The sequence below is a fragment of the Cnephaeus nilssonii genome (genome assembly GCF_951640355.1).
Source record: "Cnephaeus nilssonii genome assembly, chromosome: 11".
Lineage (NCBI taxonomy): Eukaryota > Metazoa > Chordata > Mammalia > Chiroptera > Vespertilionidae > Cnephaeus > Cnephaeus nilssonii.
In genome coordinates, this window is record NC_137082.1 from 17,674,136 (window position 1) to 17,691,134 (window position 16,999).

General features: G+C 43.5%; 2 protein-coding genes across 4 annotated transcripts in view; both read right to left on the reverse strand.

The window, feature by feature from the left end:
- Nucleotides 1–1,802: 1,802 nt before the first annotated feature.
- On the reverse strand, nt 1,803–5,542 carry SMIM26 (small integral membrane protein 26). The gene is made up of 3 exons (XM_079784757.1): nt 5,384–5,542; nt 3,345–3,395; nt 1,803–3,247 (listed from the first exon to the last, which is right to left on the reverse strand). Exons 1-3 carry the CDS (start codon nt 5,502–5,504, stop codon nt 3,093–3,095), a joined length of 327 nt encoding a protein of 108 aa, XP_079640883.1. The 5' UTR covers nt 5,505–5,542; the 3' UTR covers nt 1,803–3,092.
- Nucleotides 5,543–14,057: 8,515 nt separating this feature from the next.
- Nucleotides 14,058–16,999, reverse strand: part of SEC23B (SEC23 homolog B, COPII coat complex component) — a 50,262-nt gene continuing 47,320 nt past the window's right edge. For all 3 annotated transcript variants that reach the window (XM_079784745.1, XM_079784744.1, XM_079784743.1), the window contains one exon: nt 14,058–14,528. In XM_079784745.1, coding sequence (XP_079640871.1) covers nt 14,439–14,528 — 90 coding nt within the window. In that variant the 3' untranslated portion in view covers nt 14,058–14,438. The remainder of the gene's footprint in view (nt 14,529–16,999) is intronic.

Here is a 16,999-nt window from a genome sequence, read left to right on the forward strand (position 1 = left end):
TTATTTTATAACTAGTAAAACGCCACAGTAAAATTTGCATATATGTAAATGACATTAGACGGAAAAAATGATATTCAATAGTAAATTCAAGCTGAAAAAGGAGTAACTTAAAATTTTCTTCCACTTATATGTTCTGAAAATGAGACTGCTATTTATAGAATAAGCTGGAAATTTTTATTCAAACACTGAAACTAGCCACCGTCAGTGTAATAGAAGTTGCTTTTATGAGAGGCATGCACTACAAGGGTATTGGGTATCTCTCTCTCTCCCAATTTTTTTTTTTGGGAGGCAACCAAAATTTTTGTGTAGCCTTGTTCCTACAAGGCTTACTTATAACACTGGTTAAAAGAAGAAAAACAGCTGTTCAAAGGTGCCTCACGTGTTGGGTACTGGACCAGTCAGTCACTGGGTTCAGTGCTTGTGGGTAGTGTGGGGACTGCAGGCTCAACTGCTAGGTGATCAATGACTCTCACCATTGATGTTTCTTCTTTCTCCTCCTTTATCTCTGGATTATAGTATGTGTTTTTTCTATTTCTTTTTTAACAAGAGTATTTCTTATAATATATGCATAGTTCGTGGACAGGGCCAGTAGGTTAGTGAAAACCTAAAGGAGGGAGTGGGGAGGGGCTGGGAAGAGGAGAATGGAGGGGTGTAAAAGGGAGGGGGAGAGTAAGTGGGAGATACATGTGATACTATCAACAATAAAAAGAGAACATAAACTGATGAACAAAAACAGATCCAGAGACAGAGAAGCATCGATCAGACCATCAAACCTCAGAGGGAAGGTAGGGGAGGGGGAGGGGGAGGGTGGGGGTAAGAGGGAGAGATCAACCAAAGGACTTGTATGCATGCGTATAAGCCTAACCAATAGACGCAGACACCAGGGGGGTAAGGGCACAAGTTGGGGAGGTAGGGGGGAGTAATGGAGGGATAAGGACACATATGTAATACCTTAATCATAAAAAGAATATGTATTTTTATTTTTCGAATTTGTGCACCAGTGGGGGTCCCTCAGCCTGGCCTGTGGGATCGGGCCAAAACCAGCTCTCCGACACCCCCAAATTCAGTACCTTACTTAATTTTTAACAAAACTTAGTTCTTTCACAGGGACAACAGTGTGGTGAGTGGGGGGGTGGGGAGATGGGAAACAGAAGAGGGTATAGGGGGGTAAATGGTGATGGACGGAGACTTGACTTGGGGTGGTACACATATAATAGAGTACAGATGATGTGCTGTGGAATTGTGCACCTGAAGCCTGTATAGTTGTTAACCTGTGTCACCCCAATAAATGCAAGTTTTTTTTTTAAAGCGTAGTTCCTGCCTGGCGGATGTGGCTCAGTGGTTGAGCGTCAACCTATGAACAGGTCATAGTTCGATTCTCGATTGGCGGTCAGAGCACATGCCCAGGTTGTGGGCTCAATCCCCAATAGGGGGCATGCAGGAGGCGGATGATCAGTGATTCTCTCTCATCATTGATGTTTCTGTCTCTCTCTCCCTCTCCCTTCCTCTCTGAAATCAATAAAAAAAAAATTTTTTTTTTAAAGAAAAAAGAAGCAAAAAGTAGGCAAACCTACATTCAGTAAGAAATGTTTCAGTACTTTATCTTATTTGGAAATGATCCAGACATTCAATGAATATCCATAACTTAATTTAGCTAGCAAACCTTTAAAGTTACCAAATTACTAGACTTAGGAAACCATTTTTAAGTAAACCTATGTTGACATAAAAATGTCCAAATTTGTAGAAAACGTTTATAAGTTTATTAGATGCCCTGGCCAGGTAGCTCAGTTGTTTAGAGCGTCATCCCAATACAAAAAAGTTGGAGGTTTAATACCCAGTCAGGGAATATACAAGAATCAACCAATGAGTGCATAAAGAAGTGAAACAAATCAATGTGTGTTTTTTTTTTTCTTTCTCTCCTTTCCTCTCTCTAAAATCAAAACAAAACGAATTTATTAGAATTTATTTTAGCCAGAGGCAGGCAGGTTCAATGAGTGGCTGGCTGCATTTCAGTTCATGGTGCCAGGCCTTCCTAGGCCTATAACATAACTTGCTTTAATTCTGAGGTATCCAAACACAATTTTTTTTTATAGTAAAAGATGGAAATTTATTGAGAAACAAGCACAGACTCCCATGTGGGGATGGGGAGAGAGTCCCCCAAACACAATTTTTGATAAATACCCTTTGAGTTAAGCCCACTTGTTACTTGCAACCAAGAGACCAGTGCAGCACTCTAGGACAGGAACCATGTTGTCCCAACTTTGTACTCCGTGTCTAGAATATTGGTAGTCACAGTTGGGATTTAATCCATACCTGTTCTGGTCCTAAAGAACAGATGGAGTATATTTAATTCATAACATTCTTACCAAGTACCCAATAGTATCCAAAGAGTGACTATAAATTCCATACTGTACATGGAGATTTGCTGAACCTAACCTTAAATGGACCACTAAAGCCGTGTCCAACAACATCCTATATAATAAAGAGGTAATATGCAAATTGACCCTCACACCCTCGCAAGATGGCTGCCTACAACCAGGCCGGCAGGCAGAGGGGTGAGGGACAACCAAACAACTGAACAGGCTGAGTGCGGCAACCAGGCTGGCGTGGGGGCCGTGAGGGGCAACCAGGCTGGCGGGGGGGGGGGGGAGCAGTTAGGGGCGATCAGGCTGGCAGAAGGGGGCAGTTGGGGGTGACCAGGCAGGCAGGCAGGCGAGCGATTAGGAGCCAGCGGTCCAGGATTGTGAGAGGGTGCAGGCTGGGCTGAGGGGGAACCCGCCCCCCCATTCACGAATTTCATGCACCAGGCCTCTAGTAAAATAAAGGTCATGAACTAGTTTCAGAAAGCAAGCATATGGAAGCTCAATGTAAAATTTCACTTCAACCCTTCACTCATGTAAGTATAGAGGAACACTTCTTGAATATGCCAGTTTACTTTTCCTCAAGGAAATATTTACTGCATATTATTAGTGATCATATTTTACATAAAAGATTAAAGGTTATACACTTTCAAAAACATAAAATTGAAATCAAGGCATCTATCACATTTACATGCTGAAACAAAGTCCTGGTTTTCGGAATCCAGCAGTCAATCATGATTCTGGTCCAGGGCCACCAGTCCATGATTTCCAATAGTTGAGGATCTTGTCAGTAATTGGAACAAAATCTTCTTTATATGTGACAATTGTTTCCACATAAAACCCTTTTGGGGGCTCAGTTATTTCATTCCTTAGGTCTAATTCATCACCTTTGAAAAATATGGAACACCTGAATTATTAACTTTTAACTTAAGGAACAGTCATTAAAATTATTTAGTCAAGGCTTAGAAATAAAATAAGAATTACTTGACTCAGGGCTTTCATATGTTGAGACATCTTTTTGTTCTACTTTATCACCTTAAAAAAAAAACAAACATCTGAATTATTAACTTAAATAGCAGTCATGTAAACTATTAGTAAAGTCTTATAAAGAATTACCCCCTACCCCCATCAGATTCCTGACACCATTTTCTTTCTGTAAAAAAGAAAAATAAATAAAACATGACCACTATAGACAATGAAATGGTTACACTCAATACTTGGGTGGACATGTGTACTTTCAGGCCACTGATAATCTTCATCACCAAATATAATCTTCAGCAGAATTTACACATCACAACTTTACCAAGATGTACTTAATTACTCCTTTAAAATGTAACACTGCCCTGGCCAGTGTTGTTCAGTGGTTAGAGCCGTGGTCAGCAAACTGAAGCTCACGAGCCACATGCGGCTCTTTGGCCCCTTGAGTGTGGGTCTCTTCCACAAAATACCACGGCCTGGGCGAGTCTATTTTGAAGAAGTGGCGTTAGAAGTTTAAGTTTAAAAAATTTGGCTCTCAAAAGAAATTTTAATCGTTGTACTGTTGACATTTGGCTCTGTTGACTGAGTTTGCCGACCACTGGGTTAGAGCATCTGCCCAGCACCAAAGGGTCTGGGTTCAATTGCCAGTCAAGGGCATCTACCTAGGTTGCAGGTTTGATCCCAGCCCTGGTGGCCCAGGAGGCAACCAATTGATCTGGTTTTCTCTCTCTCTCCTCCCTCCCTCCCTTCTACTCTAAAAACCAATGGAAGAAATATCCTCGGGTGAGGATTAAAAAATAATAATAATGCTACCCGGTTTGGCTCAGTGGATAGAGCATCAGCCTGTGGACTGAAGGGTCCCGGGTTCGATTCCAGTCAAGGACACATACCTTGGTTGCAGGTTCCCTGGCTGCAGGAGGCAACCAATGAAAGTGTCTCTCTCACATCCATGTTTCTTTCTGTCTCTCCCTCTCCCTTCCACTCTTTCTAAAAATCAGTGAAAAGCCCAACTGGTGTGGCTCATTGATTGAGCATTGACCAATGAACCAGGAGGTCACAGTTGGATTCCAAGTCAGGGCATATGCCCTGGTTGCAGGCTCCATCCCCAATGGAGGGTGTAAAGGGAGGCAGCCAATCAATGATTCTTATCACTAATGTTTCTCTCCCTCTCTCTTCCTCTCTGAAATCAATAAAATATATATTATTAAATAAATTAAAAATCAGTGGAAAAATATCCTTGGGTGAGGATTAACAAAAAAATTAAGTTAAAATAATAATACAGTAAAATAAAATGTAACATTAAATGGTTTTCAGTACATTCAGATCTGTGGAACCTACACAACAATCAATTTTACAATATCTTCATCCACAAAAATAAACCCCATACTCTGCTATCACTCCTCCCATTCAGCTGCAAGCAACCAGGTATCTATTAGCAGTACAAATTTCCAAGCACGTTTTTAAAGCTAAGGGATTCCCTTTCTGATAAGGGTTTTTTTAAAATATAGTTTTTATTGATTTCAGAGAGAAAGGGAGATTTAGAAACATCAATGATGAGAATCATCGATAGGCTGCCCCCTACTGGGGATCGAGCCTGAAACCCGGCATGAATCCCTGACCCGAATCGAACCCGGACCTTCAGTCCGCAGGCCTTTGCTCTACCCATGAAGCCAAACCAGCTAGGGCTCTGGTAAGGTTTTAATATTCCTTAGCTGGTGTGAGTGCTGAAATCGTTTGCTCGCCAAATGCGACAAAGGGCTAATGTTTCAGAACACCAGTGTCCAGCGTCTGAAAACTCCATCCCTAACGTTACACTGATTCTTCAAATTCTTAGTATCAGGCACGGCCTCATTCAAAAATATAAGATTTGGTCATTTAAAATGTAGTTCCTGGCACATTCCATTAAACCGAATGGCTCTAAACAACCGTTCCCACGTTTTGTAGACTATTTAGGGCTGGCGCACAGCGAGGCCGCTCCTCTGACCCCTGCGTGAGCTCCGCGGAAGGCTGCATCTCCGGCGGAAGGTCTCGCGGGAGAGCCGTACCTCCTGACTTGCTCTTTTTGCGGCGGCCGGTGAAAATCAAGGCGCCCAACACGCTCCAGGTGCCCAAAGCGTAAACCGCGGACATGCGCCGGTACCAAGCTGAGGCCTGGTCCGGACGCATGGCGCCACCGGAGGAAGGAAAGTCTTCTCCAAGGCTCGGGGGCGTAGGCGGTTCTTCCGGTCGGCGCGCCGCCGCCGCCGCTTCCTCCAATGGGGAGCTGGCCCCGATGCATCCTGGGGCGTGTAGTCCGGCGAGCCTCGCCCGGGATGGGGCTCAGGTCCAGGAGCTTTGGTGCCGGTTCCTTGCTGTGAACGCACGACCTTGCCTGCCAAGTGACCTACTAAATGAGTACGAGCAAACTTCTCACTTGCAAATTTGTAACGTTTGCTTTAACAGGCTTCAGAAGGTATTTTCAAAAGGTTAGTTCCATTCCTCCTCCAGCTCGGATTTGCGAGGATAGCGCCAGTGGGCCCCCCCACCTCCCCCCCACACCCGCAAACTCATCTCTTTTCTTTTTTAAAAAATATATTTTATTGATTTTTTTACAGAGAGGAAGGGAGAGGGATAAAGAGTTAGAAACATCAATCAGCTGCCTCCTGCACACACCTCCTTAACTGGGAATGTGCCCGCAACCAAGGTACATGCCCTTGATCGGAATCGAACCTGGGACCCTTCAGTCCGCCGCTCTATCCACTGAGCCAAACCAATTAGGGCTCATCTTCTCTGTTTTCCTTTCTGGAACCCTCTCTGGGTGAGCGTTGGGTTCCCCCACGTCAAAGCTAATCCCTCCACTAGACTCTGGGCCTATTCTTTACTCCTTTCTCTGGGGCCTTTCCCATAAATTACACCCTAATGCTCCACCACCTCCTACACGTTTTCATTTAATTTTTGCCCTTCCTCATACAAATCAGCCCCTATCTCAAAAGCAAATTATCTGCCCTGGCTGGGGTGGCTCTCGTGCGCGGAAGGAAAGGTTGCCAGCTCCATTCCCTGTGGGTTCCCGGCGGACACCTGCCCGGTTTGTGGGGATTCCCCGGTGGAGAGAGTGTAGGAGGCAGTGGATGGATGTTTCTCCCTCTCCCTTCCTCCCTCTCTCTCTCTAAAAATAAATAAAAATCTCTCTTTTTAAAAAATCCCCTTCGACTGTTCACCTTCGGCTTTTCTCTTATCCATGCTTGTCTTCAAAGCATCACCTACCCCTGCTCCAACAAACCAGACAACTTGAGAGCAAACGTTCTGTGCTTGCCAGAGTGGACACTCAATAAATTGCCATACGCCTTTACAGCCATGATCAATCCATTTCCGAAGCATCTGGTACCACGGACCTCACCTGCTCCTTTTATGGCTTCAAAAACGTCTTCTTCGGTACCTCCGAATCCTTCGGGGCTCTTTCTACTTTGCCCATCCTAGAAATTGATATTTTGACGCACCCCCCAAATCTAACTCTGAATGGATCATAGGCTGAAATTTAAAGCTAAAACTAAACGCAAAAAAGAAAAAATAGAGAAGAAAAATATTTACCACCTTGGGATAGTTTTTATGTCTCTTAGCATAAAACATAAAACATGGGGAGGAGGGAGGAAGCTGGCGGCCGGCGAATTTGGAGTGCCAGGAAGGGAGCGAGAGGGCGAGAGGGTGGGGGGGACAGTGCGACGGCGCGGGAGCCTGCGGGGGGGGGGGGGGGGCAGGCGTTCGGGCTCTCGGGGCGAAAAAAACCTGTGCAACCGCCCGAGGTACCCCCTCCTCCCCGCCGCCCGCCCTGGTTCGCAGGCCGCCGCCATCCTGAAGGGCTTGCAAGGTCCTCCTTGGGAGGAGCCTGCCCAGCCTCGCCACCTACCGGATTCACGGAGGCTTGAGCCCCCGGGCACCCCCGCCCCGGAATCCGGACACCCCCGCCCCGAAATCCGCTGGCCCCAAGGACAAAATATACCAAAAGAAAAAAAAAGAAAATATTTCCTAGACAGAATTTTATGAGCAACTTGTTCTAGTAAAAGCCACAGTAAAATTTGCATATACGTAAGTACAAGTGCAGGACGGGAAAAATGATATTCAAGAGTAAATCCAAGCTGAAAAAGGAGTAACTTAAAAATTTATTTCAACTATATGTTGTGAATATGAAACTGCTATTGACAGAATAAGCTGGAAATTTTTATTCAAGCACTGAAACTAGCCACTGTCAGTGAAATAGGGGTTGCTTTGACCCGAGAGGTGCGTTACGTGGTTGACAGGTACCTCTCTCTCTCCCAATTTTTTTTTTGGGAGGCAACCAAAATTTTTGGTGGCCTTGTTTCGACAAGGCTTGCTTACATGTGGTTAAAGGAAAGAAAAGGTTTTCTTAAGCTGGTTGAGTGGATAACATTCTGTCTTGTTGAAGGGTCCCATTTCTCTTGTGATTTTAGCACCCACTAGAGGAGATGTAGGAGGTAGCCAGTCAATGATACTCAGTCATCATTGATGTTTTTACGTAGACTAGAAGTATATTTTTTTAAAAAAGAAACACTTTTGAGAATGTCTTAGTTGTCTTTAGTTGCAGATTGTGGAAGTAGGAAGTTCCGGAGATTCATGATGCATTCAAGAACTAAGGATATTTGTTGAAATATGTTGCTTGCCTTTTTTATATAGTTGGGTTGTCTCTGTAATTTGAGTTGTAAGGCTTCTTAAATATTGTATATACAAATTATTCGTCACCTATTTTGAATATTGTTTCATTTTTTCTTAAACGTCACTTTTGATTCTGCAAATGTCCTATTTCCCAATGCTTTTTCAAAATATGCATTTTTTTTTCTTAAGGTATATTATTAAGGTATTATCCCTCCATTGGCCCCCTAACCCCTACCCCCCCACACTCATGCCCTCACCCCCCTGGTGTCTGTGTCCATTGGTTAGGCTTATATGCATGCATACAAGTCCTTTGGTTGATCTCTTCCTCCTTACCCCCACCCTCCCCTACCTTCCCTCTGAGGTTTGACGGTCTGATGGATGATTCTCTGTCTCTAGATCTGTTTTTGTTCATCAGTTTATGTTGTTCTGTTTTTCTTGTTGATAGTATCACATGTATCTCCCTCTTTCCCCCCCCCCCTTGTACACCCCTCCACTCTCCTCTTCCCAGCCCCTCCCCACTCCCTCCTTTAGAGGTCTTCACTAACCTACTGGCCCTGTCCATGAACTATGCATATATTATAAGGAATACTCGTTAAAAAAAGAAAATAGGAAAATACATATACTATAATCTAGAGATAAAGGGGAAGAATGAAGAAACATCAATTGTGAGATTGTCATTGATCATGTAGCGGTGGAGCCCGCTCGCAGTCCCTGTACAATGTCCACTACGTTTGAAACTGAAAGGAGCAGGAGTTAGGAAATACTTCCCTACGTTTAATAGGAAGTTTCCTAATTCCTCGCTACCAATACCTAGAAGAAAGCTTTGAAACTTAATTCAAGATCTGTCCAGGTCATTTCTTCTTCCGTTTAACCAGCGTCATTTATAAACGAGCCTTGCCGAAACAAGGCCACCAAAAATTTTGGTTGCCTCCCAAAAAAAAAATTGGGAGAGAGAGAGATGCCCAGTGCCCCTGTAACGCACACTTCGAGTAACAGAAAATCCTATTTCACTAACGGTGACTAGTTTCAGTGCTTGAATAAAAATTTTCAGTTCATTCAGTAAATAGCAGTCTCATTTTCAGAACATAAACGTGGAAGAAATTTTAAGCTACTTCTTTTTCAGCTTTAATTTACTCTTGAATATCCCTTTTTCTGTCTAACGTATTTACATATATGCAAATTTACTGTGGATTTTACTTGTTCATTTATATATGTAAAAAAGAATATCTCCTACACAAGATTTTATGAGCAATATATTTTTTGTCCTTGGAGCTAGCGGGTTCGGGGGCGGGGGTGCCGGTGGGCTCAGGCCCGCTGAGTCCGGTAGGGGGCGGGGCGGGGCGGGGCGCAGCCGCTGCCCCTCCCGCAGGCTCCGCGCCTGGAGGACCTGGCTGACCCTTTAAGATGGCGCGGGCTCCGCCGCAGGGCAGCCGGGGCGGGCATTGGGCGGTAGCAGAGGCTCTGGGCCCTGAGAGCCCGAACCACCTGCCCCCAAGGCTCCCAGCAATCCTACCGCCCCTCACACACCCTCTGGCCCTCCCACTCCCTCACTCACTCTCTGCCTCACTCCGGACCTGCCGGCCGCCATGCCTATAAGTGGCCCATAAGCACAGGGACAGAAATGTAAGTTAAAACCACAACTAGCCATCATTCCACACCTGTCAGAATCACTGAAAGTTACACTGAGAACGCCCAGGAGCAATCAGACCTCTTAGGGGTGGGAACATCAAATGTCACAACCTCTGCAATACTGTCAGTTTTTCTCTTTTTAATTGATCTTAGAGTGGGGTGACCAGATTTTAACATTGGTAAAGCGGGACACCATTGACGGGGGGTGGGGGGTGGGGGGGTTCTTGATTAAAAATTTGGTCTATATGGAGCAACAAAAATTTTCATAGAACGCAAAAATAGTATTGTAATATATTTTTTTAAAATTTCAACATAAGTACAATTTACAAATATAATAAATAAAAAAGTATGTATAGTATTACTTTATTCTTTGGCATATTTCTCATTTGGGTGAATTTTTTTTAGTAGATTGCTGTCGTTGTTTAAAAGGTCATGAATTTGCCGTAACGTAAGTCGTAAGTGTCACTTTCAAGGCCGGCGCTAGACTTTTTGCCGCCACTATAAAATATAAATAATACGAGTACTGTCTGCTAAGTTCAAGAAAATTTATGTATTTATGAAATAAATAAATAAATTACCTAAATTAGCTGATTTGTAATGACATCACTTGTTTAACCAGCTTACTAGCACGCAGTATGATGTGTATCGTCTGAGAGACAGTTACAAAATGTTTTCGTCGTTGCCAATCCCAAAAAATGCCATTGTTCATTAAGTCCAAACAATGGTGGCCGAATTCTAACAACTGATCAGCAATGCGAACTTTGATAAGCAGTTCTCGATAATCAGTTCTCAACAATTATTTGTTATTATTAAAGTTTAACATTATAAAATTAACAAAAATAATATAAAACTCATATCCTGGCTAAAGAGCCACATGGCCGCCGAAAACCGTATATTCCCTTCCCGTTCTCCTGCCGTTCCCTAGCTTGTCGTGCATTCTTTCCAAAAATCGGGACTTTTTTAAAACGCCGCGGGACGCGGGACAAATTGTTAAAAATCGGGACTGTCCCGCCAAAAGCGGGACGTCTGGTCACCTTATCTTAGAGAAACACCAATGTGAGAGTGAACTATCCCGGTGCCCCGACATGTGTGCCTGACCAGGAGTCCGTGCCCTTTCAGTGTAAGGGACACCGCTCCAGGGCTTGTTTTTTAAAAAAATCTTTTATAGTTTTGTTGTGTGTGTGTGTGTGTGTGTGTGTGTGTGTGTGTGTGTGTGTGTGTGTGTGTTTGTTTTTTTAGATTTTTAATGGACTTTTAGAGAGAGAGGGAGAGGAAGAAACACCTCTTGGCTGCCTCGTACACACTCCCTACCCAGAACTGAGCCCACAACCCAGGCATGTGCCCTGACCAGGAATCGAACCGGCAACCTTTTGGTGCCTGTGATGTTGCCCAGCCAACTTGGTGGCACAGGCCAGGATAATAATGGCTGTTTCTGAAAAAGTTGAACTACACCTACCGTACACAACTCAGACATTCCATTCCTATCCCCCCCCCCTCGCTGCCCCCACCATAATGAAAACAGTACATTCACACAGCACATGGATACACACAGAGCTTTAGTCATAGGAGACAAAAATGAGAACCCAAATGCCCATCAAATAGTGAATGGATAAATGAAATGTAGTATACTACTCGCCAGTGAAAAGGAACTACTGCCCTGGCCGTTGGCTCAGTGGACAGAGCGCCGGCCTGCAACGGAAGGGTCCGGGATCCATGCCCAGGTTGCGGGTTTGTTCCCCAGTAAAGGGGAGGCAGCCAATCAATGATTCTCTCATCATTGATGTTTCTTTTTTTTAAATATATTTTTATTGATTTTTTACAGAGAGGGAGAGGGATAGTTAGAAACATGGATGAGAGAGAAACATCAATCAGCTGCCTCCTGCCCACCTCCTACTGAGGATGTGCCCGCTACCAAGGTACATGCCCTTGGACCGGAATCGAACCTGGGACCTTTCAGTCCGAAGGCCAACGCTCTATCCACTGAGCCAAACCGGTTTCGACTCATTGTTGATGTTTCTCTCTCTCTCTCCCTTCCTCTCTGAAATCAATTTTTAAGTCTTTAAAAAGGGAACTACTGTTACTTGAAACTTCTAGATGACTCTAAAATAGATTATGGCCCTGACTGATTTGGCTCAATGGATAGAGTGTCGGCCTGTGGACTCAGGGGTCCCAGGTTCGATTCCGGTGAAGGGCATGTACCTTGGATGCAGACACATCCCCAGTGGGGAGTGTGCAGGATGCAGCTGATCGATGTTTCTCTCTCATTGATGTTTCTAATTCTGTCCCTCTCCCTTCCTCTCTGTAAAAAAATCAATAAAAGCCCTAGCCGGTTTGGCTCAGTGTCGGCCTGTGGACTGAAGTGTCCCGGGTTCGATTCCGGCCAGGGGCACATGCCCGGGGTTGTGGGCTCGATCCCCAGTGGGGGGTGTGCGGGAGGCAGCCGATCAATGATTCTCTCTCATCATTGATGTTTCTATCTCTCTATCCCTCTCCCTTCCTCTCTGAAATCAATCAATAAATATATTTTTAAAAAAGTAAAATAGATTATGCCATGTGAAAGCCAGACACAAGAGGAACCAGACATACAATTCTGGAAGCAAATTAATCTGTAGTGAGAGAAAGCTGACCAGTGTTTCCTATGGCTGAATGTGGAGAAAGGACTAAAAATGGGGCCTGAGAAAACATGGAGACAATGGAAATGTTCTTGTATGTTGGTGGTGGCGGTTTCATGAGTGTACACAGTATTGACAAAACTTACCGAATTGTACACTTTATATGGGTGCAGTTTATTGCATGTAAATTATACCTCAATAAAGTTGTTAAAAACAAAACAGAAGAATCAATATTCTGTTCCAAGCTTCCTTCTCTCTTCATCCTGAACAACTTTACCCGACCCGAGTTATTTACTTCATGTTAATGACTCAAAGCCACTTAGTCCTCCTACAAGCAAATCCATATTAATTACTGCCATCCTGCTGTGCACTTTCAGTTATATCTCACAATGTCCAAGATTAAATGTACCAGTGCCACGCCCAACAGGAAAGACACCTTTCCTTCCTTTTCTGTAAGTCAGAGAATGATCACCCAAGCCAGGAACCTGAACTCATCCTCTTGCCTAAACATCCCATCTGTAACCTGTCTAAACACATACCTCTCTTCAGACCGCACTGGATTCCAGACTCCTCCCATCTATCCTGTCACTTTTCCAGAGTTTTAAAAACATGTAACTGATCATTTCATACTCTAAGCTAAATCAGAGGCTTTCTTTGCCTTGAGATGGAATTCAGAGTCCTCATGAGGCACACAAGTCTCCATGTCCCCCTCTTGGGATGGCTGCTCTCCACAGAACAGTAACCCCCACCCTCCACCTTCCACCTGGAAATAGTCACATCTTCTACTTTAGGTCACCCAGTAGTACCCCTTCTGCCCCCAGCACTGCAACTCATTTTCACTTGGAGTGAGCTGGGTCTATCACATTCTTCTATTAATTTGAAACAGAAAGGCCCAAGGAGGAAGTTTCTTTTTACAAAAAAAATATTTTTATTGACTTCAAAGAGGGAGAGGGAGAGATAGAAACATCAACGATGAAAGAGAACCATTAATTAGCTACCTCCTGCACACCCCCCACTGGGAACGTGCCCGAAACTAAGGTATATGCCCCCGACCGGAATTGAACCTGGGACCCTTCAGTCCACAGGCCGACGCTCCATCCACTGAGCCAAACCGGTCAGGGCAACACTTATTTTTTTTGTTCATTGTGACACTTGAGATTAGTGTTATCATGAATTTCATGCCTAAAATGGTAAACATGGTGTGCATTCTTTTTTTTTTTTTTTTTTACAGGTTTCGTCTTTGGAGCATCAACAAAATTTAGTGTTTTCGAGGCTTTTCGTGTTGGTTTATTTTTATTTCGTGCTGGCTTTTGTTGATATTTCTGTAGAACTGAAAATTATTATTTTATCATTGAATTTATCGTTGTAATATGTTATATTGTGCAAATAAAACTCAATACCCATAAATGGCATCAGATGAAGAAAGAATCGAACCAAGCACCTCACAAGAAGATGACATCCTTTATTCAACTCGAGTCAGGTGATTTTTAAAAATTAAATTCAAAATATCGTGGCGTGTGGGGATGGCTTCTGTTTTGGACGTGTGGCAGGTAACTGGTTAAAAACAGAACCTGTTCAAGTTATTTTACTTGTGCCCAAGATAAAGTGTTGTCACTCTATCAGAGCCACTCCTTATGTCTACCTAGGCTGGACTGTTTACATGGAATGTTGTGAGTTAGGGACAGTGCCACTCTAGACGAATCTACCTCCACAAAGTTTCCCTTATTTCAAACTTTTTCTTTGTCTGTTAACAGACAGTAAATGAGGATTAAGTATAGGAAATATCTTTTGGGCTGTCACTTAAAAAAAAATACACATACACACACAGACATCCGGAAATCAAATTTGTATTAGCATTATTTTAGCCAGTGCTTTCTTCATTCAAATTTATTTCCTTTCTGACCACCATTATGGTTTTCACCAAAACAGGTTGCCAAAATACATTACCTTTGATTTTATATAGACTGTAAAGTTAGAATACAAAAAGCATATAAACATTTATAAGTACCAAAACATGTATGAAGTTATAGTTTTTTAATGCAAGAGGCACAGATAAGAAATACAAATAAATTATAAAGAGTTACATACAACACTTCCTTTGATTATTTATTTAAATCCACAAGAAAAGTAAAAGGAATGCTATTAAGCTTTTATAAACAACAATGAACACAATTGACAGTGTTTTCTTTAATTTCCAGCTCATGTGCCCAGCTTAAGAGGCACTAGAGACAGCCAGCTTCTTCAAATGATCCATGAATACCTGCAAGCTAACGTCGTCAGTTAGGATGGGTGCTCCCGTTTCCTGAAATTTAATGATAAAGGTTAATTGGTAGGTATCTTGGAAACTATTTAGAATTCATGAATTATGGACTCAAAACATTCACAAAAGTTGTCCAACTCAGAACATTTATAAGTGCTGTCCCCTTTCCTATGTGAACTCCCGTCAAACCCCATCCTTTGCCTAATTCATTCAAATGAAGTATCAATTCCTCACAAAACCCTCCCCTGACCCACTAAGCTCAAGCCACCCTGCTAGTAGACAGTTCTGAGCTCTTCTACTTCCCCCCTCTCCACAGTCCTAATGACTCATCCAGAGTCTGGCTCCCCCCCAGGCATAGACTCCTAGAGGCCTGCACACCCTGCCTCTTACCTTCCCTACTACTCTGCCACAGCACCTGGCCCAATGCTCTTAAATGCCCTGCTTACAACAGAAGCTTGTTAATGGTATCTTCACAAATGAGTGAATCAGTAAGTATCTCCACTAAAAAGATGGATATTTGTACTATCAGAAAATGCTTACAATTTATTTAATGTGAAGGGAAAGAACTGAATAGAAATATCGGTTTCTAGTAAGACCCCCAATTTTTTTTTTTTTTTTTAAGTAAGAAAGAGCCCGGCGGGAGTGGCTCAATGGTTGAGCGTTGGCCTATGAACCAGGAGGTCACTGGTTCAATTCCCAGTCAGGGTGCATGCCCAGGTTGCGGGCTCAATCCCCAGTTGGGGGGGCGTGCAGGAGGCAGCCGATCAGTGATTCTCTCTCATTCTATCTCTCGCTCTCTCCTTTCCTCTCTGAAATCAATAAAAATATTTAAAAATAAATAAATAGCACATGTTAAAAACAAAAAGAGCCCTAGCTGGTTTGGCTCAGTGGATAGAGCATTGGCCTGTGGACTGAAGGGTCCCAGGTTCGATTCCAGTCAAGGGCACATACCTGGGTTGTGGGCTCAATCCCCATCATTGATGTTTCTCTCTCTCCCTCTCCCTTCCTCTCTATGAAATCAATAAAATATATTTAAAAAGAAAATTGTACTGCTATTATTTTTTAATGTATTTTTATTGATTTCAGAGAGGAAGGGAAAGGGAGAGTGAGATAGGAACATCGGTGATGAGAGAGAATCGATTGGCTGTCTCCTGCATGCCCCCTATGGGGGATCAAACCCACAACCTGGGCATGTGCCCTGACTTGTAATTGAACCATGACCTCCTGGTTCATAGGTCCATGCTCAACCACAGAGTGACCCCGGCTGGACTGTACTACTATTATAATTAGAAAAAAATTTTAAAGACTTCTAGGAAGAAGTAGATGTACTTTCCCTATTCCTTCCTCTAGATACAACTAAAAACCCTGGACATTTTATATAAAACAAACATAAGAAGACTCTGAAAGGTAGAGAAGATAGTAGACAAATTAGGGACCCTGGGATCCAAGGAGCAACACAGTGGTGAATTCCCTGGGTTTTCTGTTTGCCTCATACATCTCAGACTTGGGGCTGCAGAAGCTGGCAAATGGTCACTGAGCACCGACAAAAACAACAACAACAAAAGCCCACTTTCTCTATCCAAAGGACCAGGGCAGCCTAGGAAGATAGACAAATGTCACAAAACCACTGTACAACAGCCAAAGTTGACAGAAAAAACTGTGGCTCCATGCCACCAGGGCTGAATGGGCAGCTGAGACTTCCACTTTTACAAGACAGTAAGGAGGGCGGCCAAAAACCTCACCAAGGTGGTGCCACAGATGTCATCGCCAATGGCCAGCCTTAAGTCTCCTGCCCCCATGGTGTCAGTACAGACCACTGGGGGAGCCTGGGCTTCTACCCCCACATGGCAGTGATACATGTCCCTCCCACACCCACTGAAGTAGTGTCAGAGGAGGTCTAGTGGAGAGTCAGCACTTTCACCATCACCCAACAGTAATAAGGCCATCTCCACAGCAGGATCAACGCTAACTAGGGGGAGCTGGAGGTGTCAACAGAGGCCAATGGAACATCTGGACTTCTACCTGCACCTGGCAGTAATGAAATAATGTCTCTCCCTACTCCACTCCTTCCCTGGCAGACCAGCATGACCAAAAAACAGCTAAAACAGCAGGCTTAAACAGATACAGAGTCTCGCAGCAAATACGAAAATGTCCATGTTTCAATCAAAAATCACTTGGCATATCAAGTGCCAAGATCTCAAAATGAATGAAAAAGAAGAGAGTCAACAGGTGTTAACACCATGTTGACAACAATGTTAGAGTTATCTGACAAAGACTTTAAAGCAGCCATGATAACAGTGCTTCAATGAGCAATTACAAATACAACAGAAAACAAATGAAAAAACAAAGAAACACAAAGTCTCAGGAAAGAAGTGGAAAACATAAAGAACCAAATGGAAATTTTAAAACTAAAAAATAGCCCTAACCAGTTTGGCTCAGTGGATAGAGCATTGGCCTGTGGACTGAAAGGTCCCAGGTTCGATTCCGGTCAAGGGCATGTACCTTGGTTGCAG